The sequence below is a fragment of the Diadema antillarum genome, unplaced genomic scaffold (genome assembly GCF_040938485.1).
Source record: "Diadema antillarum isolate AM-2024a unplaced genomic scaffold, OU_Dant_1.0 seq00000604_RagTag, whole genome shotgun sequence".
In the NCBI taxonomy this organism is placed as follows: Eukaryota; Metazoa; Echinodermata; class Echinoidea; order Diadematoida; family Diadematidae; genus Diadema; species Diadema antillarum.
Genome location: NW_027271532.1, coordinates 264,212 through 281,790, shown reverse-complemented (window position 1 = coordinate 281,790; position 17,579 = coordinate 264,212). Strand labels below are relative to the sequence as shown.

General features: G+C 39.8%; 1 protein-coding gene across 1 annotated transcript; it reads right to left on the bottom strand.

The window, feature by feature from the left end:
• Positions 1–858: 858 nt before the first annotated feature.
• LOC139735888 (pre-mRNA-processing factor 17-like) lies at positions 859–17,427 on the bottom strand. The gene is made up of 12 exons (XM_071646641.1): positions 17,242–17,427; positions 13,885–13,971; positions 12,811–12,940; positions 11,558–11,635; positions 10,172–10,314; positions 8,980–9,076; positions 7,662–7,876; positions 6,905–7,052; positions 6,059–6,174; positions 3,823–4,033; positions 2,905–3,049; positions 859–1,057 (listed from the first exon to the last, which is right to left on the bottom strand). The coding sequence occupies exons 1-12, from the start codon at positions 17,425–17,427 to the stop codon at positions 880–882; spliced, it is 1,734 nt and encodes a 577-aa protein (XP_071502742.1). The 3' UTR covers positions 859–879.
• Positions 17,428–17,579: the final 152 nt, after the last annotated feature.

Here is a 17,579-nt window from a genome sequence, read left to right as displayed (position 1 = left end):
TATGTAGCAGCTCAGAAAAGCAAAATAGATGCTTCATAAATCTCAACAGATACCCATCCTATTTTGTATAAGCCTTGCTTGAAACATCGTGAAGACATTGCAAAGACTCCAACCCAAAGCACCTTCTGATCTGGAGATTCTCCCGCCTGAAACCCCTAGCAAACGGGAGACTCCAACTTGATGTGTGCGAAGCGCGAAGTTCCTAGGGTTGTAGATGCTCTCTGGTGCTATCTAAGGTTTATTTTCTCAACATACAGTACAATAGAAATAAGTAAGAAACCCTTTCCAACGGGAGACAAAGAGCCAGGGCGGGAGAAATTAAATCTCAAGCAGGAGAATGGGAGATTTTGCAAAAATGGGTTTTCGGCGGGAGATCTCCCGTCGAAAACGGGAGAGTTGGAGTCTCTGACATTGACCTTTGTACTGATGACAGTTCCTTCAGAATGTGTGTGGCATTGCTTCCTCTTAATCCCGCAAATTAAGGTTCATGTTAGAAGAGTGTGAAACAAGCAACCTGGAGGGCGCCCCCAACACATTAGGCATTTCAGTGTTTTTATCTGCAAAGCAAGTACCTCGGGTCCATGGCATGTAGAGTAGCATCGTAAATATTGGTCTGATTACCCAACAAGCTCGAGTCTGTCATGGTGTGGGAACCACATCTTTGAGAAAAGACAGCGCTCCATAGAAATCCCTAAATGAACTGCAGGTCAGGCTATGCTCAGTCCCACGTAATGAACTTCATGTTAGTGTGTACCACACTTCAGGCACAAGCACATCAAGCCCGTGTGGGTGTTTCCTCCATCCTGGCATACAGACTCGAACATATAAGGAACAAGTACTAAGCCATCATGCCTCTACAAAGTTTCTCCCACAAACTCCTCAGTCCCACAGCTTAATCAGTCCGTCCCAGCCACACGTGATGACCTTTGATGTCTCGTGGGGGTGCCAGAGGCAGCCGATGCACACTCCATCATGGGCCTTTAGCTTGGTGTACAGCTTGGTGCTCTTCCAGTCCCACACATTCAGTTTGCCGTCAGCATCACCAGACACAATGTAACTAGAAAGCGTACGTATAGAAAGGAAAACGAGACAAAAAGAGTTAGTAAGATAAATCATAACAACGAGGCAATGTGCTTGTCCATCATCAAGATACTACAGTTGTACTTTCTTCTCATTCAAAGAAATTTATAACTGATCACAATAACTCATTTGATTAGCACCTATTCACTACCTTACAGTGCAATTTTTGTGAACTGAACGAATGCAGAGAGATCAGTGACAAACTCATTGAAAGTATGAGGAAAATTGCACAAGTAATTCAAAACCTATGAATGCTTCAAGTTTTGATTAATTATCTACATCCTGCATCTTCAGGTAAGGAGCTCTACAACACTTTGTGTTGTCAGTGTAACAGAACAACAAAGAATAAGAAACGCACACAGAAAGTCATTCCTTATGAAACATACTGTATATGCCTTATATTTAGCAAGTCTAATTTTTTCGCAAATCGGAACTTCCTAAAAATTTCCCTGAGTGGTTTATTTTGTGAATGTAGAGTACAGTACTGAATGAAGAAATATATAGGTGCATGTCATATTCATGTTGGGATTAGAGCTAATATTATCGTGTGTTTTCAATTTGTGAATAGCAGAAGACTCAAGAAATTCACAAAAATAAAAGTTTTGCAAAATATTTGGCATATACAGTACTCAGTCCTCTGACCTGTTACTGAGGTATGACAGGGAAAATATCATTCTCCATTCTTTCTGTACGAGTAAGGCCAAGTGCTCCTTGAATATTCTAGAAATCTGAATACTAGTGATATCCTTTTTCTTTACATTACTCCACTACTATGACTTCAACAATGGCAGATTTCTTATACACATTTTTGTCCTTTCTCACATATACAACTTGATATTTTAAAGTCATGGAAAATGTATAAAAGCATTAGAGATCACTAGCTTCAATTGATAAACAGGCATCGTCCAATATAATCGTGGGTTCAAAGTAAGGCAAACTAGAGAGGGCAGCATGTAAAATTGTCTGAAACTTTACATCACATTTGAATGGATTGTCAGAATTCAAGTCTTTTCAGACCTTTCACAGAATGTTGCCTTGATCTTCTTGTATTCACAGGAACACTGATTATAATGAGTGGTTGTGTATCATCTTCATGTCTATCATCCCATCACCTTATGACCAATGCCTTACTTAAAAACACACAAACACTTGCAGCAGGGCTTGAACCCACAACATTCTTGTTGAAAAGTACAGCATGCAATCCCGAAGACCCAATCCAACTACGAGGAAAACCCACATAATTGCCACGGAAGTACAATCACCACTGCATGAGCATTCTGTAGATGTGGAAAAATGTTGCTAATTTCATGCTTTTGAGCAGAACTGTTGCAAAAATAACGAAGCATCAGTATCCTCAATACTCTCATTCACAAAATCATAGGTGAGCATATAGTCCCCCAAAAATGGCCAAACGCAAAAATGAAATTAATCCTGCAAAATTTCAAAATTTTACAGTCTCTGGTGAGAAACAAAGAGTGTGCATTACCAGACCCTTAAAAAAAGCAAACAAACAAACAAACAAACTTTGTTCATACAGGGATAATATAAACAACAAAACAAAAGCAGAAGTCAGGAAAATCCCAGTATTGTATAATAGTAACATTACAAATAAGGAGTAAGAAAAACACATTAAAAAAAATTCTGCTTTCCCTCACTCTAAGCGAGTTTTAACACCTTTTTTTTTCACACAGGGAAGATAACGACAATAAAAGAAAAAATCATGAAAACCTCAGTATTGCACATCAGCAAGGCACACACAGGAAGAATAACAGGGGAAAAAAACAAAACAAAACAATAATCTCAGGGACAAGTGACGGCCCTCACCTCATGTCTGGAGCAAAGTCCATCTGACAGGCGTAACCGGCCACCATGTGACCCTTGAAGATCTTCTTCCTGTTCTGCCTGAACCTGTTGATGGCACTGTAGATGACGATCTGGTTGTCCATGGACTGGCAGCCCAGCCACTTGCCTGTAGACAATAAAAGACACAGTCATACAGGGGTAAGCACTGTTTCTTAACCCCTCATGTCTCTCCCCCCCCCCCCCCACATATATCTGTGCTATGGTGCTGAATCTTTCAGTTCAAATTTGAATCATTAATTGTCAGTACCGTAAATACCGTCATGCCACAAAAAAAAGGCAGTTGGCTCTAATGCACGAAAACTTCATGTCATGAATATATCTTGTTTTACAGTAGTTGGACTGAATTGAAATATATAAATGTATGGTAAAATTATAATAGGGCCTCGTCCACCTCAAGCTTTGCTTATCTATTTTCATATCAGGGACAGTGGTTGTTATAAATTTGACAATTCCTATATTGAGTTGACTTGAAATTTCTCATAAAGAAACATCAATAGGGTGTTGTTGTTTTTTTTAAGGCAAAGAAGAAATGAAAATCAATTCAATATAATGAGGTGATTTTCCAGGTCTCTTTCCTTTACATTCTTTTGTTTTTACCCCTGATATAACGAGATACCCAATATGACAATATTACAGCGGTCCCAAGCAGCTTCTTATAATAACAGGGTTCACCTGAACATCACTAATTTGACTGTGGAAAGTTTTCGTCTTGTGGTGAATATATATCATTTAGTCTCAACCAAAAATGCATACATATCATACAATGTCTGCACTTGAAAGAACTTCCCAGTGCAAGGGCAAGATTTTCAAAAGTCATCTGGACAATTCTATGAACTGCAACCGAATGATAGAGTCGTACCAATCGTTTTTAATGCGTACCGTTGTGGCTGAGGGTGACACTGGGCATACTGTGCATGCTGGGATCGGCGATGTACTTGAAGTCGACGGGAATGTCCCACTCCCACACGCGCAGGCTCTTGTCGTCAGACGTCGTGACAAAGCGCTTGTTGTTGTCCACGAAGGTGATGGTGTTCACCGCACCCAGGTGGCGGTCGTACTCTTGAACGACCTCCTCGGTCCTCAGATCATACTGTGATTTTTTAGAAAGGGAAGAAGAGATATAACGAGGGAGGGAGAGAGAGAGAGGACAAGCTTGATCAAGACTGAATTCAGTGCAGGCTATAAGTATTTGTTCTCTTTGCTTGTCTGATGATAACTAAATGGGAAATTTGACACTACTCAACACATACTATCACATTCAAATTAATAAATTATTGTTGCTTTTATTGCATTGTCTTTCATCAGCGTAAATAAGCAACAATTATACAGTGACCTGGGTGTTTAAGTAGTAGCCACGATAAAAAAATCACAAGCACACATACACAGGTTGGATTTGAACCCACAATCTCCTGATTACTGGACAGGTGTTGTATCCACTAGACCCCCGAGCTTCCACCTAAGAGCCACTGCTGGTTCTAATTCTTATGGCATGCAGGGGGTACTGCCTATTTACCAAATTAATAAATTATTGTGTCAAAACACTGAAGACACTGAACAATTGATAACTGGTGCTTATTTAAATTGATGAAGGGCAAATTTGTCAATTAGTTGCAATAAACACAACTAGAGGCAAGAATTCATAAATTAACTAATACTAAATTACAATCACATTGCTCTGAAGAATTCAATAGCCAATGCCACAGATTTGTCAGAAAATAACAATGCTGATCAAGAGAACAAAAACAACAACAACAACAACAACAGGTTTAACTAGTATGTCGCTATGGCAACTGGTATGCCTCCGCCATAATGCATGATTCTCCCAATAGGTCTATAGTACATGTGGACAATGTGTGATTACATTTTCACAAAATTGGCAAAATATTAAACTGACATGTTTGTCACAAATGTATTGAATGTTTACCTTCCTTGACCTATGTTTAATTGGATGAATAGGAGAGCATGTATTTGGGGATTTAAGAACTTTAACTTGACTTTGACCATTTCATAAGTTTATGCACTGAGTAAATTTCAAGGTATGGAGAAAAAGCGCAATTTCTGTATTGAACAGTAAATTGTTATCATTTTCATCTGGCCTTTGATTTATAAAAGAATCACTGTCAGGCAGAACATACATAAATTCAGCATGTTCTAAGTTTCAAGATAACTTGAGCCACTTCCGAGATATGGAGAAAGAATTAAGTTCAGCACTTTCACTTGATCTTTGACCTTTTGACCTTTGACCTTCTTGGCAAAAAAAAAAATCCCAGAGAATCTCTATTGAGTTATACATGCATACATCAAGTTTAAAAAAAAAAAGTCCTGCTGGCATTGCATAATTACATAAGGAAAATAGTAAAATTTTGAAGTATTGCCCTTGACCTTTGACCCCTGACCTTTGACCCCATGAACCCTTAATTCCCTAGATAACCACTGCCAGTCAGTAGATGCATATATATACTATGTTCCATGAAGATACCTTGAACAATTTCCAAGATACAGAGAAAAAAGTGAAAATTTAACATTTTACTTGACCTTTTGACCTTTGACCTTTTGACCTCATGACCCCAAACTTTCACCAGAGAATCTTAATTGGGTAGTACATGTATACACTAAGTTTCCAGAAAATATCTTCAGGCATTGCATAGATATGGGGGAAATAGTAAAATTTTAAGCATTTGACCTTGACCTTTGACCTTGAGCATGTGCACCCAAAAGTTGATAGGCACAACTTCACCCCCTAATACACATACATGCCAAGTTTCATTAGGATACCTCAAAAGGTTTTGGTAGTTACCCTGTCCACAAAATTCATTACGGACGGACAGAAGGACGGACGGACGGACAGAAGGACGGACGGAAAGACGCTACGACGGACGGACGGACGGACAACCCGAAAACATAATGCCTCCGGCACCACTTCGTGGCGGAGGCATAAAAAAACCCTCTCTGACAGGACTAGGTCCAATTACTAGGACCAATCACTGGTTTGCAATAATAGCAAGGAGCAACAATTTTTGGCTGGTGGCATTGGTATCTGCCAATAACTACAAGTAGAATTGTTGCAAGATGCATTCTGAATCAAAAGTCTCTGGCTAATTGATGGCCTCCTCACCTGAACAATCTTCTTGTCCGACATGCCGGCCACAAAGATGTCCTGCTTGTCCTCCTCAGGATTGAACTTCACACAGTAGGGCACCTTGCGGTTGGTGAACTTCTTGATGCATTCACCTGGAGTGAAAAGGTTAGCATTCACAGAGTGAGAGTCATCGGTGATGAGACTGGTAAAAGCAGTGAGGTGTACTGGTGGGAATGGTAAATTCTGCAAGCACTGCGCTGCTGTGTAATGGGGGTGGACTGTGGCATAATGGTGGGAGCACTGTGGTGTAATGGAGAAAGGACTGTGGTGTAATGGTGGGGGCACTTCCTATAATGGTGGCAGTGCTGTCATATAATGGAAGGAGCATTATGAGAATCAGTGGAATTACTGTGGTCTAATGGTAGGAGTACTGTGGTACAATGGTGGGAGTACCGTGGTGTAACAGAGGAAGGACTGTGGTGTAATGGTGGGAGCACTTTCTATAATAGTGGGACTGCTGTGATATAAAGGAAGGAGCATTTTGTGAATCAGTGGAAACACTGGTGTAATGGTTGGAGCACTGCAGTGTATCAGAGGAAAGGCGTGGTGTATCAATAGGAGTGCTGTGGTATAATGGTAGGAGCACTCTGGTGTAATGTTGGGAACATTGTGGCATAATGGTATGCAGCACTGTGGTGGGGCACTGAGCACTGTGTAGTACTGGAGGGAGCACTGTGGTGTAATGGCAGGAGCACTATGGTGTGATGGTTGGAGCACTGTGGTGTCATGGTTTGATCACTCTAGTGTATATAAGGAAAACTGTGGTATAGAAACAAAAACACCTGCTTTAGAGTCAGTATCTCTCCTACTTTGGAAACTCACCCGTTTCTGTGTCCCAGAGTTTGATGTAGCGATCGTAGCCAGCACTGAGGAACTTTGTGCCCTCATTGTTGAAACAGATGTCCCTGACTGCCTGTTTGTGTCCGGAGAAGGTTCTGATCAGCCTCCTCTGGTTGTACACCTCCCACAGCTGGTTTCACACACACAGAGAAAAAAAAATCACATTATACAATGAAAATTCACTCTAGTGGTCACATTTCAATTTCAATCGGGAAGCTAGCCATGCACATGATTATACTTGCTGTCCCAAAGAAAATAGTTAAAACTGTCTCTGCGTTCACCAAATGGAACTGATTTCCTTTCCAACTCTAACTGTCAGCATTTACAGCTATCTGTAAAGAGCTCCCCAATATACCGCATATCTACCTAGGCCTTAAAAAAAATAAATCCATGGAGGGTAGCATGATTCGGATAGGGGCTCAGTGTGCAGATATCAAATGTTGCCTTGATACAGTCGTAACTGTCCCAGCATAAAATTGTACTTCTGTTCAGTGTTTTCCTTTATTGCAATGTTGTATTGTTTTCAATAACTACGTACAAATGTATGTGTAAATGTTTGACTGTAATTGCATTTTTGTTGGAAATGAAAATAAATGAAATGAGATGAAAGGATTATAATCTGAGCTTACATTTTGGACTAGAAACTTTACCTACCTTCTAACAAGAGGCATCATGAATATTAACAATCCTACCAAGGAAAAGGTCATCTGGAAAAGGTCATCTAAAAAATGAACACTACCTTGATCTTGGAGTCCATCCCACAAGACAGAAGGAGGTGACCGGACATGGGGAAGAGCCTGATGGCCGCCACACCCTTGGTGTGACCAGTCCAGGCATGGATCATCTTCTTTGGTAGGTAGCACTTGTCGGGAGGCTGCTCCGACCTCAGGTCGACGTCCAGATCCTGTGGGATGTGCAGGTAGGACCTGCCCTGGTAGTCGTAGGCGTCTTTGACTGAGAGACAAGATTGAGGCAGTGTTGAGAGTGAATGCAAATCGCATGTTTAACATTCAAAACTGTGATCTCTCTCTACCCATGGTTGAATTTGACTCAGAGTAAACAGTGACTACAACTCTTCCACGTTGCGACCATTTTCTCGAAATCTCCCGCTCTGCCACTTGAGTTTGACTTTTTCCGACTCTAGCTGTGTGTTTCCCGCTTAAGACATATTTTCTCCGGCGTAGGATTTAGCTTTCCCCTGCCTAACACTAATGTGTGTTCATAATTAAGGATAAGATGGCACCAGAGAACATTTACCACTAAAGAGCTCCCAGGGCCCTGGAGCAGGCCCTGGAGACCTGCTGCAAGGGACATCACAACTCAAACTTGTAATGTGTGAAACTGCCACTTAAAATCATGCACACGAACATGCAGAAGTCTCCAGTTTGCTAGTGGGTCCAGGCTGGAGAATCTCGTCATCCTGTTAAAGAGGTGCTGGGTTTGGAGTCTCTGAATTAACACTCCCTTGACACGTATATCAATGATCAAAACCATTCACATTAAATTTCATGGCAGATTTCATTGATGATGAAATCTTCTGTAGGTAATTTCTTGTCCCCTAACAAGGAATCCAAGTTTGAATGACGACATAGATGGACTATACATCAGACACACACCTTACAAGTTTTCACACAAGGGTCAACTACAATCATACCTCAAAAAGGAAACTCAAGACATGAAAACATAAACACGGATAATCTAAACCATTTGATGAGCTTCTGCAGCTCTCTCTCTCATTCTCAAAACAAATCCAATACTGTAAAACGAGGAATGTTCGCGTGCATTTCAATTTCGCGAATTTCGCGAGAGCCAAAATTCGCAAAATCAAAATGCACGCGAAAGTTCTTGTCTACACTATATGCATTGAATGTACGAGGCAACTCGCAAAAATTTCATGCAGCCATAAAGGCCGTCGGCTCCAATTTGCGAAAATTTCATGCCGCGAAAATAATGTGTTTTACAGTAGATACACAAATGAAACTGGAGGCTGTTGAAGCTGAAATTGGACAAGTTTAGTCCATGAACTACTAGTAATGTGGACTGTTTGTGAAACTCACTGTGCAATGTCGTCTTCTCGTCAGCAGGTTTATCATCCACGACCTTTCCTCGCTTGGCTCTCTTTGCAAGAATCTCATCCAATTCGGTTTGCTCCTCCTGTTTGTCGTTCAAGGAGAGATGAATGCATTCAGTGCATACATGTACATGTATACACCAATATTAACACAGAAAAAATATATATATTTACATACATTCATACCATATATAAAACATCGAATATGGGAGACTGTTACTTCTGTAGCAGGCTGTACAGACCATTCCTGGATGAAACAGTCACACATACACACATACATGTATATATTATGTACGTACAATGTTGTACAATACTTCAAGGTCGTTTGATAGAACTGCATTACATTGTATAGAAGTCATATTATAAATAATAAAATTCCAGAATTTGACCCTGATATAAGGTAAGTTCTTTACCCCTCTAATATTGGCCTTTAACAAATTTATTTACAAAAAGATACTTGATTACCTCCATCTCAGAGTCACATGTATCACATATGATGAATTTCAGCCACTGGTTCTACAAGATACCATGATACCAAGATACCCTCAGGCAAACAGAATCCTTAACCTCCCCAGAAAAGTTCAGACCAGACAGGTCAAAACTTAAATTTACCATATTTTATTCTTTGAACAGCAAAGCAGAAAATTTAATGATACTTTATGAATTGACAACATGTGTGTATTTTGTGTATGTGTGTGGGGGGGGGGGGGGGGGGGAGGGGGGGGGGGGAGACAAACAGAAAACAGAACACAAGCCCCGGGGCAGATTGATATTCAGCTGATATTCAGCAAAGTTTGACTTTGATGTGATATCTCTGTTGTGCCCCTTGCAGTAAGTCATGAATTAAATTGCCATATTTCTTCAGAGATACTTTGCAAATTTTTTTTTTTCATTTTTATGTATGGAGGGATCTGATCTACCATGATACAACTGTCATCTGTCGATCTTCCAAGAATGAAAATAATGCTTGACATAATCACAGTACTTTGGCTCTTGGGAGCCCCTTGCCCTAATGTCCTGCCAGTTGAACAACTTGGTATCCCTTGCTCACAAGAACAATGAAACAAAATATATACACCAAAACAACAACAAAACATTCAAGAAGGCTCCCTCCCACGTCCCTTGAGCCCTCGGCAAGGCGAGCCCCAAAAATGAGCAGCCGTAAGGTCCAAACCCACCTCCGATGGCTTGGCAACCGTCTTCTCGTCCACGTACTTTCCCCAAGGGCCCTCGAATCCCTCGATGTCAGACGCGTCCAGATTCCGCACCCTCTTCCTTTTGTCCCCCTCTCGCTTGCTCGTCTTTTCAAACACGGTTTTTCCTGCGCATCGCAATATTCAATATGTGACATTTACTGACTGACCCTTGCTCACATGAATCTACAGTACTCTACACGTGCTATAATTTTGCCATATGTCGCACAATGATAGTAAAGAAGCCACTGAGCAGTTTTATACAGCATCATCTGCATATTTCCACACTTGGAGAACTATCCATCAAGTATGTGTTACAATATAAACATAACTTTCCATTAATAATCCATTCTGGTGGCAGAACATCATTAATGGCATATCATACACTGAAACACACAATGATGCATCTACACATATATGTATAAATCATATGTACTAAATTATTTCTGGCAATAGCCTACATTCAATTATTACCAAGTGTTTACATTCAGTGTACTTTTGATAGCATCCATTCTTTTTTTACGCATCATTTTCTCATGAGGACGTTGCATATTTTATGGGATTATTGATTTGTAAATTTGTAAAGATTTCACTTTTATTTTCAACAAATTTCAGTGCTACCTCAAATGCCCAGAAGTCATGAGAGTGGAATGTTCTACTCAACAGATCAGATTTCTACATTTGCAATAGAGGTGAATGCAAAATTTGACAGGTTTGAGGCAGAATGACATGTCCAACAACCATGAAGTTTGATAACCTCACTCTACTTTGATATCAACCAAAGACATAACTTTCATATATGCCCTTATTGGCATGAAGAAACACAATGCCAATACTTCCCTGCTCAGACATGGGAAAAGCATATGATATCCAAGTAAATGATTTTTTTTTTTTTTTTTTTTTGGTGGTGGGATACAAAATATGTCACATTTGGTTAGATGTGTGGAAGGGGAGTGTCCAATGGGCTTGATCATTTACTGGTTAAACTCTCCACACTTTGTTCCCCACTGACTCTTGATATTGGTCATCACTTTTAACATGGTTGACTGCATGGGCTGCTGAACCGAGGGTGGGTGGAGGAGGGCTGGGGGCTATACGAGCTACAGCCCCCCCCCCCATTTTTTTACCTGAAAAAACAAAACAAAAACAAAAATCGAAAAAGAAACAACAACACCCACAACTTTCCAAAGGTTTTGTCCTTAGATTCTTCCCATCTAAAAAGGGGGTGTGGCATTGAGGGTGCCATTGACCCATGACCCTGCAGCCCCCCCTCCCCAACCCTATAAAACATTTTGCTGTCCCTGGATTGTATCTGACAAAAATGACCATTGGAATGCTAAAGTGCTGCAAGACCACCAAAGTCATACTGACCTTCAGGTGCCACCGTGCCCTCCGTACTGCTGACCATTTTCTGACCACCGGTTTCCACACTGGGATCAACAGCAAACCCTGATGGGAGAGAAATGGTAGTAGAGACAAAGTGCATTACATGCATGAAGTGTGATTATATACAAAGTGGAAATGAAGATGACGAACACAGCCACCAGGAACGGAAGAAGATGACTGCTAAGGATGGAGAGAATTATGACGACCCATAATCAAATCAAAGTATCTGTACAAAGTTATTCAAAGCAAAAAGATAGACATGCCAAAATAGTGAGTTGACTTAAAAAGACACACGACATGAAAAGTAAAGAAAAACCTAAAAAAAGAGCCTTCAAGAGAGAATAATAACATTGTTTAAAACGAAATACCCATCAATGGCTCTATCAGACTTTGTAAAATACATTCATATACAGTACTCTCCACGTAATCGGGTATCGCTTAAATGGGTACTCCGTTTAATTGGGTAGTAATGTTAAAATCAGTTCCAATGCACATTAAAATTACCTGATAATCGGGTTGCCTCTCCGCATAAATGGGTAAATAATTTTCTTCTAATCTAATTTCTACCCGCGAGAAGGTTGAAACGAAAATCAGTTCATGCACCAGCTCCATAATTTTGCTTTTCCCCAGTCACTTCTCGAAAAGTAACCCGACGTTCTACGTGACTATAGTGCATGCAAAGAGACCTGTTCATTTTGGAAAACGCCTGCATGTTAACGAGGAGTCTATAGTCAAACGACAAAGTTTTCTGAAGACATTTTTGTCCATAAAAAGAGCAAGTGTAAGGTATGTATAATGTGCCGTGCAAGCACACGTGTTAAGCATACAGTGTAGGTGTTTGGTGCAGCGTACAATGCATGTACATACACATTGTGTGTGTCAATTGTGAATGAGACGTGTTCTTCTGTTAATCGGGTACTCCGCTTAATTGGGTAAGAACGCTCTGCCCGAGCCTACCCGATCATGCGGAGAGTACTGTACTACAACCTTTATCAAAATCACATGCAAACCACAGGCAACATATAATTATGCAAGAATACGTTCAGCACTTTTTGTTTCTATAATATTGATTCTTTGGCTTACAGAGACTAACATATGAGCATGAAAATGAGGAGAAACACATAACAACTAAAAAAAAAAAGAAGAAGAAGAAATTACGACAGATAACAGTGAAAGTAAGGCAAAATCCAAACATGCTTCCAATATACACCCAAACTTGAAGTGGGGGACAAGCTTACCATAACTGGAAAACGTTCTCCTCTGGTTTTCAAAATGGAAAGCGTTGAGATGTGCCGGCTCTACAAATCCAGACAGCATGTTCTTGGCTGCTTTCTGTTGCTGGGTCTTGAATGGGTTTGCTGGGCCAGCCTGTTTTTGGATAAAACAACAACAATAATCCAAATACCACTAAAATCACTTGAGACAAGAAAAAAAAAAACACATACATACACAGATCATATTATCATCTCCTGTGTGTTTAAAAACAAGCAACACACCAATGAACTCATGAAGAAAGAAAAAGAAACAAACAAATATACCTGTGAGGGAGAACAGAAATTATTGTCACCTTTAATGTCTCTAAAAATATACAACAAAACAACAAACAGGATTGTACAATGTGGGAAGGACAGTACAGAATGCATGGTGACCTTCAATGGTGTCTGAAAACAAGCAGCAAGCAAGACAACTAGAAGAGAAAATACTGACAGCAGAGAAATCAGTGTCTTTCCTGCACTTACATCTTATTTCCCACACATTCATGTAGATCATGTACATGTATGCATCCAACCTATCCTTTGTTCTGTTTTAGTTTTTTTTTTTTTTTGGTGTCTATCTCTGTCCTTTTATCTCCCTCTCCCTCTTCTTTTCTTAATGAAATCAAATTCAGCTACTTTGAAGACTGAAGACAGTAATGCCACAAGGGCTTTCTTGCTGAATTAAAAGCTTTAAATATTTAAAGCGTGTACAATGAACTATGTCAAGTTCCAAGCCAAATAATAACATTCTCCAGCTATTGTGTAAGTCCCCAAAATAAGCAATTTGAAAAGAAGAAGGTATATTGAGTACCTCCAGCGTCTTCTAAACTCTTCCCACTGTGTAGTGATATATTTCATGAAAACCAGTACAACTTTACTATAAAAGATATGTTCCTAAATCTAAATTTAATATTTGTAACTTGTCAAGTTACACAATACAAACAACTTTACCAGAAGAGCTGCTACTTCTGGACTGAATGGGTAATAACATTTTGTGTTAAACACATACAGTACTTTATCCTTCTCATAATATATATACAATTGTATCACACTTACCTCTGGTGTATATATCTGTTCATACTGAGGGTTGTACATTACTAGCTTAGTTGATGGGTCCAGGGGTTGGTAGGGGTTATTTCCAAACTGTGAAGACAATTATAGGTAACAATTAGGAGAGAGAAAAAAATTATAGTACAAATGTCAATGGAAGCTAAATTTCCATGTCCCATCATAGACCAATAAAACATGAATTTGTATGTGAATGTGAATACAGAATAAACAGGAGTTCTAGCTTTGCAACACATTCAGATTTCAGATCTTACATTTTAGATTTCTTTTTGTAAACAGCTATGTACTTATCCAGAAAAGTAGTGCATTACACCTATGGTACATTGAGTGACGGTGTGGAGAACAAGAATTTTAACAGTCCAGGATGGCACATTGTATGTGCGCATGCAAACAAGCCTGATATATGCAAAGTGTAAATGGCTGAAAGATTAACATGTGCTGTTTTTTTACCAAAAAAACAAAACAAAACAAAACAAAACAAAACAACCTTGGCATATTTTTGCAAATGTTGACCTAGCAATGGTAAAGGAGATAAACAGGAAAAAGTTCAAATTACTCTTGGCAATCCTATAAAACATAACAAAAAAAAAACTAATTGGTTCAAATATGTATTGCAACTTTTCCCCCCAGATTGAGTACGATTCTGTGCAGTCTAAAAGCTAAAGTCTGTTCTTAGGGGGTTATGCTAACAAGTCTGAGAAATATAATATGTAAACTTCTTCATACACAGTTTGAACTCCTGTGAGAGGTGCAGTGTAGAGAAGCAGTGCAACTCGCAATAAAGTCACAGAGTGCAAACTGACGCACTACAATAAAATTTGATCAGTTCTCACTGCTGCCGAGGCAATTTATGCTGCTTTTTCTGGTCAATTTTGTGAAATTACATATTCATCACACAGTCGGCAGCAGAGCGCAGTCTTGAAGTCTGATTTTTATGAAATTTGAGTTCTTTTTCAAACTGTTTAAACAGACAATTTTCTGCGACAGTTAGGCACACAAATCAAATTCTGCACACAAATGAGGGCTTGTCAGAAGATATGTGGGCAAATATCCGTGCAGCACCAGTCCGCAGCAGCAACATGGATTTTTTTGTGGATTTTTTTTGTGAATTTTGAAAATGAAAAGTTTGTACATGTCTACACTGTACATAAGGTAAGTAACTAAAACATTTAAAACAATATTTTGGGCACAAGTTATTTTCCTGCAGACCAGATGGCAGATGTAAAAATTAGACATCGAGTACAATTGTATGCCGATCAGTATTCATCCACCTGCCAGGATCCATTCACTTACAAAACGGTGTCACTTAATCACAAGTGCGCCAATTCTATTGTCACAACACACGCATATCACATCATTTTACACACTGGCACTGTCATTCACAACAAGAAAGTCCCCTAGTCACCTCCAAAAATCCTCTAAAAATCCCAAATTTTGCCATCAAAAATGCAAAATCGGCACCAGAATTAAGTCCAATGTTGAGAATCACAGTTGCTGAAAAAGTGCTAAAAATCGAGAAATGCACCATCCTGTTGTGAGATTTCTCACTTTATCGCAACAAAAATGCAAAAGAAAAAAATATTTCTGTACGTGCTGATGCAATGACTATATGTACATTGTACAGGGGTTAAATGCAAAATTTGTCCGTCAAAGGGGGCCATGCGCCACAAACGTCTCCGATGCAACCTTGCGTGAATTAGGTATGCTGTGGGGGGCATTTGTCAGCAGCCATGAATGCGCACTGACATTGAACATGCATACATTGTAGCACGCATGCGGCTGAATTCTGACCGGGCCAGATGGATTCTGCTCATTTATCAAAGCGATATAGAGTAACTGCGGCAGTAAGCGGCTGTGCAGCTGTTCGCGGCAGGTACAACATACACGGTAATATACCGCTAAACACAGCATTGCACTGTTACATGCACACTACACATATACTAACACACTAGCAATCAACAAAAACCAACCGATAAAATGGGTACGATCTCTGACGAAAGTGAAATTTTCTCACCTAAATGACATCATATCGCATCCAAAATAAAATTTTCGGTACTTCTTAACATAACAATTAAGAAATAATGGTCCAAGAAACTTGATTTTTTGTCGTTTTCCCGATGCTCATGGATTTTGAAAACATATCCTCACATAAAATAGAACTTTCGCGAGCCGATATGGGCCGCCATTTTTGTTCGGAAAGTGGATGTTACCATCGAAAAAATTCAGAAAAACACGAGAAAGACATCAACAACACCGTCAGAATTGCGATCTTGTTTGCGGCCAATGCATGTGCGCCCGCTATTTTCACGTGCTTTCGCAATGGTAATTGGCGCTTACGCAATGTTCGCGAGACATGTGAAGGCATTCAGCTAAAGATCGTGGAGCACGCGCGTTTTGCATAGGGATTGTACAGCGTGCCGCAAGCAGAAATACTACATCGCATATCGCCCTTATCGGCGAAAATTGTGCCGGGTTTTGCCCTGGTAAATCATGAAAACTGTGTTGGTCAATGGTAAATTTCTTTTATGAAAACAATTGCGTTGATAAATAATCTTGTCTATGATATATGAAATGGTTGAAAATAATTTGCCTGCTTTGTTTACAAGTTGGAAAAACCCTTAACAATGCTTAAACTGCCGCAAACGGAATATTTTACTCTATTCAATTTTTTAGAATTTGTGAAATTCTATGAGGTAGAAAACTGGACCCCCCCCCAAAAAAAAAAATAAATAAATAACATCGAGATACATAAAAGTAGAATCCTTTAGATCTAGTTTATATTTAACACCCATTGTTGTAACCGTTCCCCCGTTAGATATGATTTTGTAATAATGTTATTGAGAAAAGAATCTAAATTTAGTGCCCGTAGTGGTAGTGCAGCTGCAGAACATCAATTTTCTGGTGGTTTTGACTAAATCACTCTCATGCCAAGTATCCCTGGGCCTGGCCCTGCCTGCTGATCCATTCATGCACCAGTTGCACAACTTGTGCCTATTTTAGGCTGTCTGTGCCCCCGGCCCGGGCCAGTTCGGAAGACTGTGGTGAAGTAAATTTGGGAATTAGAGTGGGCTGCTGGAGCTGGCTGGGGCATATTAACCCACTTATTTCTCGTAAATTTATTAATAATAGACCTGGCTTGTCATTGCTTGTACTTGTAGAGTTCAGAGGCAGAGCAGAGGCAGTTTCTAGAGAGACACTACACTCGTAATGTAGCTCGGACACACATAGATTATATCTAACGTTACATAGCTACAGTACAGGCTCTAGATAAATATTAGGGCCTACATGCACGACATGTATCTAAATTAATGGGACTACAGGCGGACTATCATAACGTTGTCTTACATCTGCAGTTTCGTCCACGACAGGTGCTGCATTAAGTTGCAGTTTTGCTTGTAGAGTCTGCACAGTATTGTTTTTCTCCAAGGGTTTAAGATGAGCAAGTGCATCTTCAGAAACTTCACGCTGATCATTAGATTCATCGTCACTTTCGTCGCTTCCGTAAGCCTGCAACGCTGCGATCGCTGCCATGTCGCTAGTACATGTATGTACCTGCTGCCTGTCAATAAAACAGATATTCTCATTGGTCAAAAGCTCGAAGTAGTAAAATAAATAACGAATCAAAATAGTCTTTTCATTGCTCTCTGCAAGTCTGCTTTCATGTTGCCTTCTTATTTGTTGAT